Source organism: Pyrgilauda ruficollis, unplaced genomic scaffold (genome assembly GCF_017590135.1).
Source record: "Pyrgilauda ruficollis isolate IOZ18807 unplaced genomic scaffold, ASM1759013v1 scaffold65, whole genome shotgun sequence".
NCBI classification, from domain to species: domain Eukaryota; kingdom Metazoa; phylum Chordata; class Aves; order Passeriformes; family Passeridae; genus Pyrgilauda; species Pyrgilauda ruficollis.
In genome coordinates this window covers 4522350-4542188 of record NW_024528266.1, presented here as the reverse complement: position 1 = coordinate 4542188, position 19839 = coordinate 4522350, and the positions used below count along the sequence as shown (strand labels likewise).

The following is a 19839-nucleotide window of genomic DNA, read 5'->3' as shown; positions in this document are numbered from 1 at the left end:
ATCTGAGCCACCACAATACAAATAGAGTACACTTTTAGTAGCTCCTTTATTTCCAAAGTGGAATTTTGAGCTCTTGCCTGTAACATGATTATTTTAATGGCCTGATTTCTGTACACAAACAGGTGTTCCATTTAGAAATTCATATGAAAGCTCTTATTTGCTTTTGAATTATTGACTTTAATAGGGTGATACTCTTGATGCTTCTTGTAAATATATGGTATTCACTATGTCAGACGTGAAGGTGGAGAAGAATTCTCTATTTAATCACAGGAATTGAGAACTCATTTTTTCTCCTTTTTTTATGCCACTGTTATCCCTCTGCAAAGCACTTTTTCTTTTCTTAGACTTGAGTGTTCTAGACTATTAAAAGGTGACATGAAACAGTGACCTGGACATGAAGTGTTGCCATAGAGCCTGTAGTGTTGAATTTTTTTGTGTGTGGTTTGGGTTTTTGCTAGTTCTTGTTAAGAATATGACCAAGTGCTGTTACTGTTACTGTCTTTTGACATAACTGCTCATAACTGTTTGATTGATGTCTCAATAGGCTATGAAAGTAAAAATTCAGAAGTTAGAAAATGTAATAAATGAAGTAGGAGAAAGTGTCAAAGAGAGAGATGACAAGATAAGCAAGTTACAAGCACAAATAAGAATAAGAACAGAGACAAGTGAGCTCACCCAACTGCAAGCCAAACTGAATGAGATGGATAATTGCCTTAGGACTGCTTTAACAGAGAATCAGAGTCTTCAGGTATGAGCAAAATACTTCACTCTTCTCTTTCTCCTCTGATGGAAGACACAAAGCATGCTTGACAACAGTTGTAGGTGAAACTCAGCTCTCCATAGTCAATGTATTTGTTCTGTATGGCATTCCTAGAGTAAATTCCACTTGCCTGTTTAACAGACAATTTCACATTCTACCGGTGCAACCTTCAGTGGCAACACTTAGAATCCAAATTATGATACTAGAAACTAAATGTGTCACTTGTATGTGATGAATTTCTGAAACACTTAAAACATTTTCAAACTTTTAAACTGAAGCATGAACTGTTTACTCAGTGTGATATATTTGCACACTACTTTAAAATTCCCAGATTTATATCTGCACAGAAGTCAGCAAAACTTGCCAAAATATGGTTGCATGTAATACACCAGATTAGGATACCAACAGGTACTATAGTGCAAGTTGGTAAAGTAAGCCACCTTAGTGAAAAATAACTTCCTCCTCGTGATCTTGTCCTGCAAAATCTAGCAGATCATAGTAAAGATACAAGGTAAACAACCCTTAATTTCATTGCTAAGTAAAAAGCCCTTATTTTTACTAAATATTTTATTTTCAGGCAAAATTAGATAAAGGTGCTGAGCTGTACAAAGAAGAAATTGACCATCTGAAAACACAATTGGTAAAATGTGATCTGGAAAGAATGAAACAATCCAACTTCTTTGAAGAGAAGTAAGTTCAAATTTTATCTTCTTACAATTCTCAACTACTTCATTCTTAGCTTCTACTTTGCTCTTTTCCCACATAATAAGAAGTAAGCATTCAGCTTGAGGTGTTATAAGTTTTTATGGTGATTAGAGAAAGTAAAATCTATATGCACCTTGGGTTGCTTACTTCTTCCGTATACACCCATAAAATTTCTCAATCAACGGTGTTCAGCCATAAATGAAACAACTGTTCTCACAAAAGAAGGCAAGGGGAAAGCAATAACTGAAAGCACTTTGTACTTCACTAGAGAGAAGGGATACACCAAAAATAATTAGTCTAACTTTTGGGTGCACTTTATCTAAAATCTGACTGACAACCAGGTTTATGTAGTTTTTCTTGTATAACATGGGTGTGTCTTGTATTTGATAGCTCATTAGAATTCAACTGAAAGTGTAATAACTATTAAACTGAGATTTTCTGATTTTTTCCCTCCCTTCATGCTTCATATAGTCTTCGTAATTATAAAGCCACTGCAGAACACCAAGAACAACAGTTAAAAAAGCTAAAGGAAGAGCTGAGAAGAGCACACCAAGAGCAAGATGTCACTGGTATTTACTCAATGTGATATATTCAGGATAAATAGAATGGACTCTGTCATGTTAAACACTGAGTTTTGAGGTTAAATGTTTGAAGACCAGATTGAGGTGCAGGCTTTGTACTCAAAGGGTGTGAGAACTGGGTGCATTGGAAGATGAGGTGGAAAGTAGATTACATTAGCTGCATATGAAATGCATTAGAATCACAGCAGCTCTTGTGTTTTTCTCCAGCCACATTTGCCCTTGTGGAGGGATAAGCTGCAGTGATGGTAGCTCATGTTGCCACTTTCTCCTTGACATATGAATACCTAGTTCTAATCAAAGCTATGACATACCTGGAACAATAACTAGTTTACCTCTAAATGGCCCAGTGAAGAATCTGTCGTGTTTCTGAATATCTCCGTGGCAGTGTGAATACTGGGAGGTGTGTTTTGTGTGGAAAAAAGAGTAACTGTTGTAATGCCTCTTGTAACCCAGTGAAGTTTCACATATAAGATCACAAGAAGGAATAGGCTAAAAAATGTATTGGTTTGGTTTTAAGCACTCTCCAAATAATGCACACACATAACGTATAAATCTGTTTTCTAGTGCTGAAAGAACCAGATCCTCAGCAATCCCAAATACCCCTTACTTGTGGTGGTGGCAGTGGTATTGTGCAGAGCACACAAATACTTGTTCTAAAATCTGAACAAGCCAAGCTACAGAAAGAGAACTTGCAGCTGAAGAAGCAAAACGACCTTCTACTGAGGTAAGTGGACAGCTGACTAGCAGCATGTCAAATAATTTGTTGTATTTATGGACATCATTAGAGTTGGTTCCTGGGAGACCTATGGAAGTGAGTAACCATTAATTTTAGATTTCACATCATAAACTTTTATATAAAGCTAGTGTTTTATGGCTTATAAAGCTAGTGTTTTATGGCTTATAAAGCCATAAAGGCCTTTTGGACTTTAAATTGCTTGCTTTTTTAAGAATCTTTTAAATGATGGAAGACACACTTGAATTGTACATTGGAAGGAATTTCAGCTTAAAAAAATCCTCTGAAACCAAGACACACAGCTGTTGTACTGCCATGCCTGTCACATGTCATCTCAAAATACAGGAAATTGTCTGTTCTTCAGGAATTTTTTCTTAAAGAAATTGCTTTAAACTCTTCTTAATTGTATGCTGGGGTTCTTTTCTTTGCAGTGATGAACTTCAACTGAAAGAGGAACTCAGGAAATGGAAAGAAAGAGCACTAAAATGGAGAGAACGATCCTTGAGAGAAACTTCTCGAGAGACAATACCAAAGTCTCCTAAGAAGGCAGTGTCATATTTCTTTAAAGAGCAAATGCCTTCACCCTGCAAGGAAACTGTTTCTCAGGAAACAGTGACTCAGGACCTACCTAAACCTCTGCCTCTGACTTGTCCAACAAATTTCTTTGATAATTCCAACTTGGGTGTGCTAACAGGTATGTAACATGGTGGGAGAGTCCTATAAAATTTGAAGATGCAAAATGTAAGGGATGGCCTCAGATCTGAAACTTGCATGATAACAGTTTTCTTGAATGGTTTGTCATATGACTGTTGAAAAGCTGACAATCTGAGCTGTGAAGCTTCTGTATGCTCTACAGAATCAAAATACCAAAATGAATCCTTCACCTGCTGAAGAATATACAAACCCTTTTTCCTTTTCTTCAGTGGAAGTATTGATGAGTGACTTCTAGAAGTGAGTCAGCAAAATATTATTAGACAGCTGGTGCTCTAAAATGTTTTGGTTTTTAACTTTACATTGGTTAAGCACAGATTTCTGGTAAAACTATATAAAGTTGACTGCTGGTTAACTTTTTTAGGAAGTTTTTCAAGGTGGTAGACTTTAGCCTTTGATGTTGCATTTGCTACTCTGCCTGGCTCCAGCTGCAATAATAGCTGTTTTGATGAGAACTTCTGTTCCTCAACCTCACTTCAGATTTCTTATATCTGGCCTGCTGACTTTTAGTGACCTTCTGCCCTCGTGCTTCTCACAGCTTTCAGAAGGCCCCAGCAAACATGTTGAAGACTAGACAGTTTTTGAGGTATTAGTAGCAGGCTTCCAGAAAGAACATGACTCATTATATGGCTTTGTGATGGCCAACTTGGTAACAGCACAGCTTTCCTCACAACACAAAGCTCCTCAGAGGAAAGCTTTCATAGCTGATGTACAAAACACTAATGAAGATTAAATCACTGTATTCCTGCTGCTTGTCTAACTGAGAAAGGCTTTCATGTTCTTGTCTTCTGTACAGATACACGACCTGCGGGCACGGAGTCCACAGAAGAACATCTTAAGCACTTGTTTGGGACTTCAGACAGAGATCAAGTCCCTGATTGCAGCACCCAGTAAAGATGCTTTGTGTTAGCTGCCCTTACAGCGCCTACAGCCAGGATCTGCATATACAAAAAAAAAATTGCTTCAGGTTAAAAACCATCAACCTCTTCCATCTTTGCTGTCTTAGAGTTTCTACTTCCCACACCTGGGAAAGCTGGAATATGAGGACAAAGATGGAAAACCAGATTTTGTCCCACAACCTGCTAATCTGCTGATGTGCTGCTTTGGTGTTTTGATGTGGATTTTTTTTGATGGCAGAGAGGCTAATGTATTGAAGAAAAAATGGAAACAAGGAATTGATCACAAACTAATCTACTGTGAAACTTCTCAGTCTCAAACTTTTCTTTCTGTCATTCCCAGAACAGCCCTTTTCTGGGGTGTTGATATTTCTATCTTCAAAGTGCTGTTGACTTGGCAAGAAATATTCTTTTTATTTCTTAGCATGTGGTTTTCATACCATACTTTCTTTAGGCCAATAGAAACTGTATTTTCACCACAATCTTGACTTCTTTGGATACTGCAACCGAAGTTACTGATCTCCTGTTTGTAGAGCACACAATCAAGGGTTTCTCTTAAACTCCTTAAAAGTTTCTGCAGCTCAGCCAATTATGGTACCGTGAGTAACTCTGAATTTTGCATCATTTTTCAACATACCTGTCTGAAGTTATGTATTGGGGTTTTTTTAAATAGTAAGCAATAGACTTCACATTCTTCTGCTTCTCCAGTGAAGGGAAAACAAACCAGATCATTGGGACAAGATGGACTCTTTCATTAACCTACTTATCTGTGTTGTGAGACCTACATTTTGTATGTTTTATATATAACTTGGTAATAAAATTTGTTATGTTAAATATGTAAAAATGGTTTTGCTGTTCACTTGTGCTGTGACCCAAGGATGCTGACTGCAACATTCAGTGTCCAAATGTTACCAAATGACTGTCTTTTATACTGATTTCATCACTTCCATCATTATTATTCTTTTTGTCTCCGTCCTCTATAACCTTCTGCAGCAATTATTTGTGCAGAAGTTTACTGTTGTCAGAGTTTTTAATTTGAGTCTATCAGAAAATGGTTCAAGTTTAAAACCTAGATCCTCCTCCCTTTCCCCCACTCCGTGCCCTTCACTGCCAACTAAACAGGAATTTATCCTGTGATCAACTTCATTAAGGATGAAATCATCATCATGAGATGAGAAAGTCATACCTAAAGAAGATACCTGCATCAAAAGCATCATCTTTATTTTATAGGAGTAAATCTCTGTGATGCTAGGTCCTGTTTGGGTCACCCAAACTGACAAGCAAATGGCTACACTGACGTATTCCTGAGCATTCAGCAGTTACTGGAATTGGGGAGTCACACAAGGACATTATATACCTGATGGAGGTACCTCTTTAGTAAAGAGCCAACCTTCTATTTACTTTGAATGGCTGAAAACTGCCAACCACTGTACCTACTAAGAAGTTGCAAGGATTTATCTCAATCTCTGGCCTGGAACGTGTTTTGGGAAGTTTTTACAGGCATGATGAGCCTTTAAAAATATACAAGTTCTAAATACTGTTACAGAGTTGGGTGCTGCAATGTCTTCTTTCTGACCACAGCCACAGGTATTTATTTTCTGACAGGGATAAATGCGAAGTGCTGGTGGGTCTGTGGTGGTTTTTTTTGGGTTTTTTGGTTTTTTGTTTTTTGTTGGTTTTTTTTTTTTGAGGTCGGTTGGAAGTTTTCTGGGTTTGTTTTGGGTTGGTTTTTTTGTTTGGTTTGTTACTTTATTTCCCACTATGATGAACGAGGTTTCCTTTGGCCACCAGCATTTTGGTGTTCTAATAAATCAATTAGACTGGGTTTTTTTCTTCTTCCAGAATCACAAAGAAGGTGTATATATAGATCTCTCTTCTATATACAATTTCCATTGGTTTTTTTGTTAATTATTACTCGCTTGGAACAACTAGGTTTGGTGATTTTTCTGGTGACTGAACTAAAAAAAGGCAGAAACTTATTGCAACAGGTGGCTGAATTCAGGTGGCAAAAGCTTAGGGGCAGAAGGATAAATGCTTTTAGCAGATTAAGTCATTACAGGTTTGTTTACTGGGGAGCTGATTTAGAAAGCCTTAAAAGCTATTATAGTTTAGCAGAAAGGCAGGATAAACTGAACTTTTGGGTGTGTGTCCCAGTTTATCCACAGAAGTGGCTTTTCTGAGAACTAACTGATGTTTAGATGGGACACGAAATTCCTTAATACTATCAGGCAGCCTTAAGCCTAGTGTGAGTTTATAGCCAAATTAGTTTGTCCTAGAATTTTGCAGTCTAATGGTATTAATTCTGCTTTAACATATGCAAGTTAAACCACTAGAAACAAAAGATACGTTGGTAAATATATAGTTTAACAACAATAAAAAATAGTCATATAAGTTTTGTCCTGATTTGGAATTTGATAGTTTACATTGTGAAAAGATATTGCTTGGAAAAACAGGTTTGTGGCCTTCTGGTGGGGATCCTCCTGATCTCTTGAATTCCCCTTGTAAGAGAGTCAGCTAACACTGGTGATACTTTTGTGTCCTTTCCTGTGCAGGAGAAAAATTGCACTTTTTTAAAACCTTGAGTTTCACTAGGTGGCAGCATCTCAATGTTTCAACAGGAAATTACGTTTATGTAGAGAAATTTAGCAGTTGGACTACAAATCCCAACAAGCACAGGAAAAAAAACTGTAGAGCTTCCTTTTGTACAAGGGTCGATAAATATAACAAAGCTGTTTGAGATCTCTCGGTGAGTGACTGTAATAATATTTATTTCTAAATGCTTCATAGAATCAGTATGGCAAACGTTCATAAAACCTGATTGTTGGATTGAAAAATGTATTTATGATGCATTTTACTTCCCACGTGTTAAGGCGATTTGGGGAAGTACTTGAACTGATCCAGGTGGCTTTTGGAAAGAAAAGAATTTTTCCATTACGTTGCTTCAAAAGTCTAATTTGTTGAATCTGTAACCTTCATGAAAACGGTTTTGCTGCAACTGTTGTCAGGAAAAACATCTAACAAAACAATTTCTGATCAAAAAAAAGAGAAAAGAATATTTGATTCAAGAAGTAGTGCACTGAATTTGACTCAGTAATCTGTGTCACAGCATGAATTTGAGCATCTCTAGAGGACAGCACTGGCTGCTAACATAGGGAAGATTATGGCACCTTTATTTTAACTTCCCAGTGAAGTACTTGGTGTGTTGGATTTATGCATATATTTAAATACTTTGTTCTTATGACACATTTCTACACCCATATCTACAAATTTGCTTGGAGGATTATGAGAATGCAGAAGTTCTGCTTATGGGGAACCCAATTAACAAACTCCAGATGCTATGCTGTGACTAGAACACAGGGACGTCACTTTTTAGGAAGTTCTTTGAGACTTGGTATTAGTTTTCACTTGTTTGACTGCATTTTTGCATGCTGTATTTTGTTAAACCTAACACAGCACTTGAACAGGGCTGTATTCTGCCTTTTGGCTGTTCCACCCACACTAAGGTAGCAGCTCCTAGAGGTTCCCTACTGCCCCAAAAACAGTGTTCCCTGAGAACAGGGAACAAGAGGCAAGACTGGGGGCTTCATTCCCCCACACTTTCCTGCTTTACTGGGGCTGGGAGCGTGCTGTGCTGGGAAATTTCTAAGACAATTGAGGGCAGATACGAAAGCCAGGGCCTTGTGTGGAATGTATTGCAGTCTAGGATATGAAAAATTTGTAGAGAAACAGAACACAGACCTGCTTTCTGAGAATACCATTGATAGTGGAAACACTAGATTAAGAATTATTGTATTGCTGTTTCATCCTGGCTTTTGTTTTTTTTCACATTTAAGAAAAAATAACATCCAGTTTTTGTTATAATGAAGCTTAACTTCTGAGCTCAAATGCCTTTTGACTTCTTGAGATCCTTTACGTACAACTAAAAAAAAAAAGATGGGGCAGCCCTGCCTTTCAGAACCCTGGAAAACCGAGGGTCACACGGCAGGCAAACAGGACAATTGTGATGGCAGAGGTACACCCTGGATCATGTCTAGTTTTGGGAATGTATTTGCATCTGATTCCTGGGGGTGGTGTTGGCTTATCGCTGTTAAATGTCTGTGCCATCCCGTGCCTGCGCAGGTCAGCACCATGGGGCGGCTGGATGGGAAGATCATCCTGGTGTCTGCGGCGGCACAGGGCATTGGCCGAGCAGCTGCTATTGTAAGTTGGAAAATGTTTTCTGCTGGGCCTGTGCAAGGGGTCTCATTCTAGCTTGTCCAGTGACATCTGCACCAAACCAGTTCTTGAATTTATGAACCATAGATGAGGCCAGGACTACACAGCGGAAAAAATCAGGGAATAATGTAGCCACTATGCTGTATCATGCAGGCTTTGTGCTGTTTAATTTTATTAAAATCTTCAACTCTGAGTGGAGATGTTAGACAAGGATAAGAACAAGATTTGAGGACAGCTGCATCTGCTTTTCTAACAATATATGGTTGGTACTGCCTGTACCTTTTTTTCAGCATCTCTGTTGCTTTGTTCTGGGAGAAAATTAGAGATAATAGAGGGAATATTTCCTGGTCTAAGGCTGGATACTGTGAGGATCCCCTACAGTAAAGCCATGACTAACATAACCAAGTTCACATGATACTAACGCATTGTTTACAATGAGCAGCTGTAAGAAGCCCTCTACAAGTTTTATTTGATTACTGATAAACAGAATTCAAGGTACGTATTAACTCTCCAGTTAGCTCATAACTGCTTTTGACCAGTTCTTCTCCTGCTACTTTTCTTTTCCATGGCAAATAAAAAACCCAGTAGAGTTATCTTGTTATCTCTGTAATGTAATTAGCAGCTCAGGAAAAGCTCCTGTAGCATTTTTCCCAGAGTGGTTGGTTTCTCATGTGTGTGGTTGAGAACACAGAAGACTGCTGATCTTGGCTCTTACATGAATCGCTCACTCCAAGGAGCAGGTAATCCTCCTGATGGTTTCACTTTGTAAACACCCAACCAGCCATGGAAGCCTGGTATGTTTAATGTCACTATCCTCTTAAGCTGCACTTGGGACACCTATTTTGAAGGTAAGAGACTACAGTCCAAGATGTCAGAATACTTTTGCAGACTGTGTTAGATGTTGATTTATCAGTAATCACAATAAAAAGAAAGAGGCTTTTGAGGAGAACATCAAGAATGAAGCAGTGTCTCTGGTTAAATATCAAAAGTCATGCTGCTTTTAATATTGTTCTATTCCAATTACTTGGATACAAAGGGTTTTGTTAAAAAAAATCCTTGTTTATGACTTCTGCCTTTACCTGTCAAATTTTGTAACTTTAAATTTAAATCTAACAATATATTTAAATTAGATTGAAATTAGTTAAATTTAAATGTTAACAATACAGACAATTCTAGCCCTGTTGCTTACTAGTGCAGCTAATAAGAGCAATAATAATATCCATTATCTTAGTCTGGTTACTGTTCTTACACTTTATAGGTTCCTTCCTTTAGGGAAAACACCTTAAATCTGTCTTATCACACAAAGTTACATAGTTGTGTGCAACTCCCTGATACGCCCAGAATGAAAACTGAGAGATCAGCTGCCTTCAGCTTGGCTTGGCTTCTATTTCAAGCCAAAAAGCACCTGAAAAGAAAACAGATTTTATTTCTGGTATGACCTGGAATATCTAAATATAAACTGCTTCTGTGTTCTCCAGGCTTTTGCGAAAGAAGGAGCCAAAGTCATTGCTACAGACATCAATGAGTCTAAACTGCAAGAACTGGGGAAATATCCAGGTAAATGGCCCAACAGCAGGCATTAGTTCAGCTCTTACAAGTTTTGTGTAGGCTGTCTGAGATATATTTTGAGGATACAAAAGCTTGAAAAAGACAGGAAAAAAAGAAAATATACAGACTTGTTCTTTCAATGCTTGCATCATTTTATGCTGTGGTGTGAAAGAACAGAGATTTGGCACGTAAAATATTGCAACATCACTGTATCAGAGTATGATTCCAGACATGTGGAATAACTGATTTTCTTGTGTCACACAAGTTGATGTTTGCTAGAACAGCACCCATTTCAGGCCCCTTTTGGCTTCGCTAGGCTGATTATCAAGTGCATCACTCTGGAAGGCATGGAATGCTTTCTTCTCTGATCAAGAGAACATCCCACTATACAAAAAGGTAGACCTAGTGTCTTGTGTTTCTATGGTCCTTACTTGGCTTGTCCTTTTAATGCATTCCTTACTGTCCTGTAGAATCCATGTCTTCAGAAATTTAATTCTAGCAACACTAGATACGCCTGTTCTGTTGGTACAAATGTTCAGGCCTGAAGGATGTTTTTGTACTGCCACCACAGGAACATGCTTCAAGAAGCAGGTTTTGCACAGGTGTCTTTCTAATCGCAAGTGCGATATTACGTTAAAAAGTATTTTTTCAATATTGAAATGAAAATAAGACTTGGATATAGTTTACAGCTGACAATGCTTCTAACTTGATTTGAGAGAAGAAAGTGGATTTAAAGAATTCCTACTAAAGTCTGACAGTAAAATACACAAAACCACAGCTGGCACAGCTTTTAGCATGAATATCAGACTGCCAACTGGAGCTCACAACAAGCAATCCCTTTGTAATTGTTTGGGAACTTGAGGGCTTTTCAGGTTCCTTCTGAGGATATTTGGGAAAACGTTACATTTTTTTCCTCTGCTACTATGCTCACAAGGAAAGAAATAATTTTCCATGTACCCAGAGCCATTTCCATGCTTTAGACATATGATTAGTAAATCTGTAATACCTCAAGACTTGGCACTTTGAGGTCTTCGAATTTTATCCAGGAGAGGTAATTCCAGTGTGATGTTAATCACCAGCCTGTAGTCTGAGCGAACACACAAATCTCTTCAAAAGTGTCTCTATCATTTAACTGAGGCACAGAAAGCCTTTTCATGGGCTTGTTGCTTTGGTTTCAAAAAAACCCATGTTTTTTTCCATTTCAAATCAAATTCTCCTTTGAAAACACTTGGATGCTTTACAGACGCTTTCCAGTGTTTCATGGAATCATATCAGCTGGGTTAGGCTTCGGGAGGTCATGTAGTTCCATCTAGTGCTCAAGGTGGCACTGGTTAGAGCAGGTTGCTCAGGGCTGTGTTTAATTAAGTTCTGAACATCTCTAAGGCTGGAATTTCCTCTGCAGGACCCTGTTCCAGTGTGACTGCCCTCATGATTTTAATAGTTTATGCAAAATAATTTCTCCTTATTAATTAAATTATATAAAGCTCATTCATAATGTCATCAACTACACATGAGAATGTGGCATGTAATGGCACTGCAAGACACAAGTAACTAGTTCCAGGTGTTATTCTATGATAATGAGCATGAAAGTTCATTATGATTATATAGGTTCTGTAATTCTTCTGTGTAAGAGTATAGTGGAATTCAAATTTATTTGGAATGTTTTTATGGTAAATTAAGCTAGCTCATCTGCTTGCCATGCTATATAGCAATTAAAAGAGTTGATAATTTTAATTCTTTCCTGAAATTTTAAATAGCATGATATGCTGTCCCAGATGAACTGCTGCATTAATTTAATGATTGAGTGAATTGAAGTCTAAGTGCTATCCTCAGCACCTCAGAAAAATACTCAGCTAATCCTTAATAAAATACATTGAAACAAATGCTCTCTTTTTTCTAGGCATTCAAATACGGGTTCTGGATGTCACCAAAAAGGAGCAGATTGAAAATCTGGCCAAGGAGATTGAAAAGATTGACGTCCTCTGTAATGTTGCAGGGTAACCAAATTCTCTTTGCTACTACTATTTTTCCAGTTTTCCCTGTCCTCCAGGACTACTTTCTATGGCTTCAATACATTTTATTTGTTATGTTTTAATGGATTTTATACTCTTAATACAAACCTTCATGTGTTTTCATCAAAACTGACCTTTTTTTTGCACAGCCACATAACCCAGGCCAAGATAGAACAGCTCTGGAACTTATGTTTTCCTCACTCTATGGGTACCCTGTCCTGATGGCTGTGGCCCTTCTAGCACAACAGTAAACAAAGCCTGACAGTCTGCTAGCACTCTTTTTTTTTTCTTTTTTTTTCTTTTTTTTTTCTTTTTTTTTTCTTTTTTTTTCTTTTTTTTTCTTTTTTTTTTCTTTTTTGGTCCTTCTATTGTCATAATTTTGTTGCACTTATTGAGTCTGTTTTGTGTCCTTGATACTTATCAGAAGAAATACACTGCTTCTTGCAGCACTTCTTCAAAGGAGCTCTTATCCCCCTCTTTTCAAGGTTGGAGAAGTTAATTGCTACAAAACAGTGGTGGGGAAAGGGCCGTAAAAATGTAAACCACAGCCAGTAATCCACTTCATGCACTCATTCTAGGTTTGTTCATCATGGAACCATTCTGGAGTGTGAGGAGCAAGACTGGGACTTCACGATGAACCTCAATGTTCGCAGCATGTACCTAATGATCAAGACATTCCTTCCAAAGGCAAGGCTTGGCTGTCAGTGACATTTAGTCTCTGCTGCATTGTTTAAAGTGTGAGAGATCAGAGTTGTTGTCGCTGTGACAATATACAAAATACAAGTGTGCCACTTTGGATAGGGGGGCCCTTAGATTACAGTGATCCTACTGTAAAACATTCTCTGCCTTGCATAATATTTCAAGTAGACAATTTATCTAAAGGATATGGTAGAGAAGATTTATTTGGGGAGTTGGCCTACGTAAACTTGCTAAAATACTTCAGACTTTATGTAGAGCAGTGATGGAGTCACTGCAATACAGTGCTAATGTATTATACTACAGCACACAGCTGCACAATACCACTGCTACAAAGTATTAATAAATCATGTATATTAATATGAATTGTATACAGCCCTGGAGACTACCTTGTGAAGAAATTCAGGGCCACTGATACTAACATGCTGATTAGAGCATAACAGCTCAATTAATGTAGCAGCTTGAAGATGTTTCTTGGTTTTACATAATCGCTAAGTTTGGGTCTACAAAAATTTGTGGACTGAAAAAGGTGTTTGCATTCCTGTAAATGCAAAGGCTAGATTTGAAAGCTGTGACCATGACTGGATGACAACTACTCTTGTCAGTATTGTGCCAGTTCTTTTTGCTTGCTTGGTTTGGTTTTTAGTTTGTTTGGGGGTGGGTTTTTTCTCAGCTGAACTTAATTTTCAAAGTTTGGGGTTTTTTTAAACATTTCAGGCATATCAGATTTTAGGATGCTTAAAAAGGTCGTAACTTAAGGAAAATTAGTTAAATTCATAGATGCTAGAGTGTTGTGCTTTAGTCTTCTCCAAAATGAGAAGTTTTCAGTGAGTTGCTGCATTGGTAGATGGCATGGGCAGATGTCTGTGTGGTGTAACCTACTGTCGTGACAGAGGGCGATGACTGAGAGGTGGCAACCCAAGAAAAACATCCTTTCCTGGCATAGTTTTCAATCCTGACGTGGCTCAGGGAATGAGGGAGAACTTCAGACTCTGCTTTACTGCTCCACTCGATGGCACCTACCCATGCCAATTGAGCTTTGTTGCCCTGTGTATCAGGTGCATGTAGGGCTGTTCTGTGAGCTGCTGTGGGCTGTTTTGCTGAACCTGCAGATGACAAAATAAAAACAGCTTTTGAGTGACATAAGTACTCTTTTGCAGATGCTTAAACAGAAATCTGGAAATATTATCAATATGTCTTCTGTGGCATCCAGTATCAAAGGTCAGTAGCTTGCTAGAGTTCCTTATGTAAATCTTTAAGGTGATGGATATATGATATAAATATTGTGCAACTTCGAACTTAGAGGACATTCTAAATTCAAAGCTGTTTCTAAATCCTGGGGAGGGACCAGTTAGGGAAAAAAAAGTGAACGCATTCAACTCAAACATAAATGCAAGGACACAGATGGAAAATTGTAGAAACTCCAAGATCCTTACCTCTGAGCTTTTTCAATGTTTTGTAGCATCCTTTTCACCAGTGTTTATTAACTGAAAAGATATTACTACCAGTGATGTCTTGGTACATATATTCTTCAGAGATATAATGAAGAAATGACAATTACATAAGTGCTGTGACTATTCTTTCAAAAGAAGCCTGATCATGACTAACAGATGGATTTCTGCTGTTCCTATATCTTTGCTACTTCTTACATTTTCTAGACTAGTCCCCAGACTTACACTGTTGAAAGATTGTGTGCTTTCCTCTGGTGTGTATACCTGAGTAGAATTCTGGCAGTTGGCATTCCAGCTAGCCTGCCCTTATGGAGAGGCTACAGCTGCTACAGGAAATGCTGAAGTCCAGAAGCAGGTGCATATTGAACAATCTTGGCTCTTTCTTTTTTTCCTTTTTAACTCTGTTTCTGTGCTGCCTTGACACGGACCTTCTGTTAGGAGTTGTGAACAGGTGTGTCTACAGTACTTCAAAGGCAGCAGTTATTGGGCTAACAAAGGCTGTGGCTGCTGATTTCATTGAACAAGGCATCAGATGCAACTGCGTATGTCCTGGTAAGTGTTCTTACATTATCTTGTGATCTAGGAGCAGATGCTAGAAGGCCAGATTGAGTCTGGCTTTTTTAACAAAGAATAGACTTCCAAGTGGTAACTAAAGTTATCAGCAGTCTGCAAGAACAGAGCATGCTTGAAAGGCTTAATACAGAAAAGTTACTATTCTGTGGTTAAACTGGATGTTTAGTCTGATTAACCTACTATCTGCACTTTATATATACAATATATAGTATTTGAATGGGATTTTTTTCAAAGATGCAGTCTCAGAAGTTAGAAGCAGGCAAGAGCTAGCTAACAGTCTGACCACTGGTTAACCATATAAAAAGTATTGAATCTAGTTCTCACAACTCTTGCCTTCTACGGAAATTTAAAATTCTGTGCTCTATTGGTGGCTTTGCAGTCTTTCTCTTCAATTATATTACCAAGTTACACATAGGTGTTAAGACATACAAATAAACTTTTGTTGTGATTGCTGATGCTGTTAATTTTTAACACTGAATTTAAAATTTTGCTTAGGAACTGTGGACACACCATCTTTACAGGAAAGAATCCAAGCCCGGCCTAACCCAGAACAGGTGAGAAAGCAATTTATTAGCTTGGTCGTATGTTTAACTCTCTTTTAAAAAAGAGTATATAGCTGCACTTCTGCCCATATTCAAGCATGTCCTCAATTTCAGAGTACTGTGGATAACTTAACATTGCTGTCTCCTTTGAAAGTGTGGTCAGCTTGAACTCGAGACAGAAGCCTTATGGCCAGACCAGAACTGAAGCCTCAGAAGGATAATATTGCTTAGAGAATGCAGAGGGACTCTCATCCACTTGGAAGCAACTCCAAGTGTTGGTTACAGTGTCCAGTGCAAAAGCAGAGGACATCTTCTATTGTGGCATGTGTCAGCCACAAGGTAGTGTAAAAACAGTACAGACAGAGCATTCTGGCCTATGCATTTCCAGATTATTTGGGATGCTTAACCATCCTTATTGGATAATGGCAAGTTCTCATTTGAAGGACATGGGAATATCTACCACCAGAGGAAGAAGGATTTTATGTTGGCTTTATTCTGGAACCAGAGATTTAGCTGCTTTCTAAAAGTCATGTAATTTTTTTCAACCCAAAATCCACATTCGTGTTGGTTTTCTGTTTTTCCAGCTTTAATTCCCTACTTAGTGCACTAAAGGAAGTTATGACTAGAGGCCTGTTTCCAATATTGGTTTGTAGTTGTCAATAGGTAAAAATAACTGGTTTTATATTTCTGGTAAATCAAGTGCTCTTGTATATCCAGGCATTGAAGGACTTTCTGGCCAGACAGAAGACTGGCAGGATGGCTACTGCGGAAGAAGTGGCCCATCTCTTTGTGTACTTGGCCTCTGATGAAGTAAGTATAGACAATAAAATGTCCTGACACAGAATCCCATGCTACTTTGGTGCTTCACAGTAGAGAGGGTATTTGTTTCAGGATAATTTGCATTCTCTTTGAGCTGGACTATTACAAAAATTAAAACCAAACTATGTTCTAACTGAGTTCATCCTGCAATACGAAAGGTATTCTGAATGTTGACAGTGATTGCAAGGCATTATGTATTTGCTTGCCACAGCCTGGTGGTTTCATGTCACCCAAGCAAATTGACTGACCCCAGGTCATCCTGAATAGTGAACAAAATGAGCTTGTCAGCTTTACCAAGCTTGCACCATGGCTAGATCATGCTTTAAGGAGGCAGAATTAGTAGAGCTACTGGACATTTTAGCTAATGCTCAGGGGGAATCTGCTATCCCAACATAAGGAAAACAACAGACTCACTGTGGTTGTTACACACCAGACTCCTGAAGACCACTGCAAACAGCACCAACACTAACGAGCACACACCAACGTTATTTCAGCTGTTACACATTTACTGAGGCTAAAAACTAGACTGGATTTTTCTGGACGTGTCCAGCAGTCCTAATGTCCATGTCAAAATACTTTAGTGGATTTAGCTCAGTATTAATGTTGCTATCTATCAGTAGTCTGTTTCTCAGTTTCATCTTGGTTTTAGTATTTCCATAATGCTAATAATTTTTTCCAGTCTGCTCACCGGGTTTTCAATGGTGTGTAAACAATTCCATTTTTTCAATATATTCAGCAGTGACATAGGGAAGAATGTCAACAGCTCAGTTGCTTACCCCACTATCCATATAATCTAAGTTTCTAGTTAGGTCTCGTTATAATAATTGGCTGACCTGGTCAGATTCTGCTCAGCTGAACAGACCTAATAACATCACAGTGTGAGGTATTTACTCCTGCAGGTAAGATATCTAAAGTCTAGCTTTTGTAAATTTGTACTCTCAGGATGCATTCTCATCTTAATGCCTCTAGTAATACTTTTGCCACACTTCCTTGAATTAAGTAAAAGGCTTCAATTTCTATGTTTGTCTCTATTTAGATATTATATTACTTACTCAGGTATTTTTGTAAAACAAAAAAAAAGTGTATAAAAAGACAGCATATTTTTTAATTTAAGAAAAAGTGTTTTCCTGTAATTAATAGCTGAGAAAAAATATTTGAAACATTGTTTATTTTATGTAATTTCAGTCTGCCTATGTGACTGGTAATGAACTAATCATCGATGGAGGATGGAGCTTGTGATTGACTCTACCTGCAAACAGAAATTCATACTATGATGGGCAAAAAATTAGGATGGTGTTTCTTGCAAAGATTGAGATCATGCATGTGATGGCTTTCCAAACAAATTTGCTGCTCTCTCTAGATTGATCTTACTGATTAACTTTTCCTTAAATAGAGAAACACTGGAGTAAAACATACTTCATGTGGCTTCAATTTATAGCAACTCCAAAAACATGAAAGAACAGCAGTTTAATGTTTTAAGATTTCAGGAGGCCAAAAGTATTAGTCACATTACAAAATCTATGTTGTGTTTTAAGCAAAATTTGAGTGAAAGAAATTAACTATTATCTTTATTCTCATCTTACAAGGTATTTGGAAATTAAATACTCACAATTAGATTTTCATGTACAGGAACAATTATGCACGGGCAATACTCTAGCAGGTATGGATGGGGGTATATGTGAGAGGAGTATTCTTAAACACATGGGTGAATCTTCATGAATATGCTTGACTTGTAGCACAAAAGCAAAAGGAATGGGTTTTACCACTCTAGATAGAGCCCAATATTTTTGTCTCCAAAATGATGTACTAATATTGGACAAATTCTGTAAAATGTGTTGCTAGGTGCTGCACTTTGGTGCTCTATGCCTTATTCTCAAGTACCAATACAGCTCACACTAAAGCACAAGGAAAATTTCTCTGAAAAGGACTGCTTCTACAAAAATCAAGAATATGTGCTGATGTTTTTTATTGTGATAGCACAATATGGTTGCTTTGATTCATGAAATAGAAACATATTATTGTCAAGTTTCATACTCTGGGAAAAAACATAGGTCCTGACCCAGAGATGTAGGGCAATGAATAACCAGAATTCACAAAGCATTTGTTTTGCTAACATACTGCTTGAAACCAACATGAATTACATGGTCTGGCTGCCTATAAATATGGTTACCTTTAACACAGCTCCATTTATCTAGTTCATAAATGGAACTCTATGTAATTTAATACATATCTTCATATACATTATATACATATATATGTGAGGGAGGAATTAAGGACTAAATGCTATTGAATATGATTCATCAGTAATCAAAGCACAGGAAAAATGTACAATATTGTGTGTGTGTGTTAACAACATATTTTATATGTTTATAAAATAATTGCTTAAGCTTTTCAGTATCACCTAAAGCATTAATATAACTTAGTTGATTTCAAGATAATGAAATGCATCTAGTTAAAATCTGGCCTCTTATTTTAAAATAATTGTATGTAAATCAAGATTTTACAAATGAAAAAACTATTGTGGCTGTTGACTTCATTGGGCTCATTATGGGCTTAACGTTTACCTTTAATCATGGTTGGAGCATTCTGACCTTGTGTAGTTTGTTTATGGGGTTTTAGAGAATCTAATATTTCAATCAAGAGACCCTGGCAGCCAAGCAGGATCAAGCTGGGCCACAAATCCATAGTTATCCAAAATAGCTCCAAAAATGTTCACTGACATAAATTCAAATATCAAAAAATTGAGGCTGGCAGAACATTATTTCAATGGTTTCAGAGTTCAATATGAAGGCCAAAGTCCTCCTTTTGTAGTAGGTGCAGAAGGCTTACCTTGAAAAGGGAAAATTTCCCCGCTTCAGTAACACAGGGAACATGTACTGTGTATTCTGAAAATACAATTAAGAATCTGAGAGAAAAATCATTATACTTATTACACATTGCCCATCATTACTTAACCTTTAACTCACTTAGTAGAGCTGCTGCTCAAAAACGGCTGCTGCTGTTGTTGTCAAAGCACTTGTGCAAGAAAATAAGTACCACTTGCCTTTAAATAGCATTAAAGGCACAAAGAGCATTTTTTAGTGGTAGACCAAATATCTGGTGGACAAGAAAAGTAAAAATCAGCAGAGTTTGCTGCCTCTTGCCTTATTAGCAGTGCTTTTCATGGAGGTGTTAACAGTTGCAACTCTGAAATGTGTTCCAATGTCATGAGGTTTTTCAGCAGACTTGAAGGAAAATGCTTCTTAATGCTCTCATGACCTAATTCCATGGTCTGTTTTTAATGGAACTGGGTAATTCTCTTTGTTTTCCTTTCACCCCAATGATAATATAAAGAGGCTTTTTGACTTTTCAGATTCTAGGTCAAAGTTTTCTCTTGTGGGGGAGAGAGGAATAGACTTCCCTGATTCCGAGTCCTTCTGAAAAATTTAATCTGATCAAAAAATTATTTCATTTTCCTTTGGATTTGTAGTCAGTTTAGTTCTGTGTGATGACACCAGGAGCAAAGCATATGTGGCATTTGACTTTGCTTTCACATGGACTCAGTGCAGCTGGCAAATTTAGGGCTGAGAAAAAGATCTGTCTCGTTACCTCACGTGC

The 19839-nt window shown here is 37.6% G+C and overlaps 2 protein-coding genes across 2 annotated transcripts in view; both read left to right on the top strand.

Moving 5' to 3' along the window:
* Window positions 1-5179, top strand: part of CENPE (centromere protein E) — a 38997-nt gene extending 33818 nt beyond the window's left edge. The window contains exons 37-42 of the mRNA XM_041484242.1: window positions 545-748; window positions 1338-1450; window positions 1937-2034; window positions 2611-2770; window positions 3211-3473; window positions 4287-5179. Of these exons, the coding sequence (XP_041340176.1) occupies window positions 545-748; window positions 1338-1450; window positions 1937-2034; window positions 2611-2770; window positions 3211-3473; window positions 4287-4384 (936 nt within the window). The 3' untranslated portion in view covers window positions 4385-5179. The remainder of the gene's footprint in view (window positions 1-544; window positions 749-1337; window positions 1451-1936; window positions 2035-2610; window positions 2771-3210; window positions 3474-4286) is intronic.
* Window positions 5180-7049: 1870 nt separating this feature from the next.
* Window positions 7050-19717, top strand: BDH2 (3-hydroxybutyrate dehydrogenase 2). Its single transcript, XM_041484302.1, has 10 exons — window positions 7050-7132; window positions 8506-8586; window positions 10080-10158; window positions 12050-12146; window positions 12740-12848; window positions 14018-14078; window positions 14747-14860; window positions 15377-15435; window positions 16141-16233; window positions 17428-19717. Exons 2-10 carry the CDS (start codon window positions 8515-8517, stop codon window positions 17479-17481), a joined length of 738 nt encoding a protein of 245 aa, XP_041340236.1. The 5' UTR covers window positions 7050-7132; window positions 8506-8514; the 3' UTR covers window positions 17482-19717.
* The last annotated feature ends 122 nt before the right edge of the window (window positions 19718-19839 follow it).

Coding starts and splice junctions, on each gene's coding strand:
- BDH2 (XM_041484302.1), top strand. CDS start 8,515: ATGGGGCGGCTGGATGGGAAGATCATCCTGGTGTCTGCGGCGGCACAG. Junction 12,147..12,739: donor GTCCTCTGTAATGTTGCAGG/GTAACCAAATTC, acceptor CACTCATTCTAG/GTTTGTTCATCATGGAACCA. Junction 14,861..15,376: donor ATGCAACTGCGTATGTCCTG/GTAAGTGTTCTT, acceptor AATTTTGCTTAG/GAACTGTGGACACACCATCT.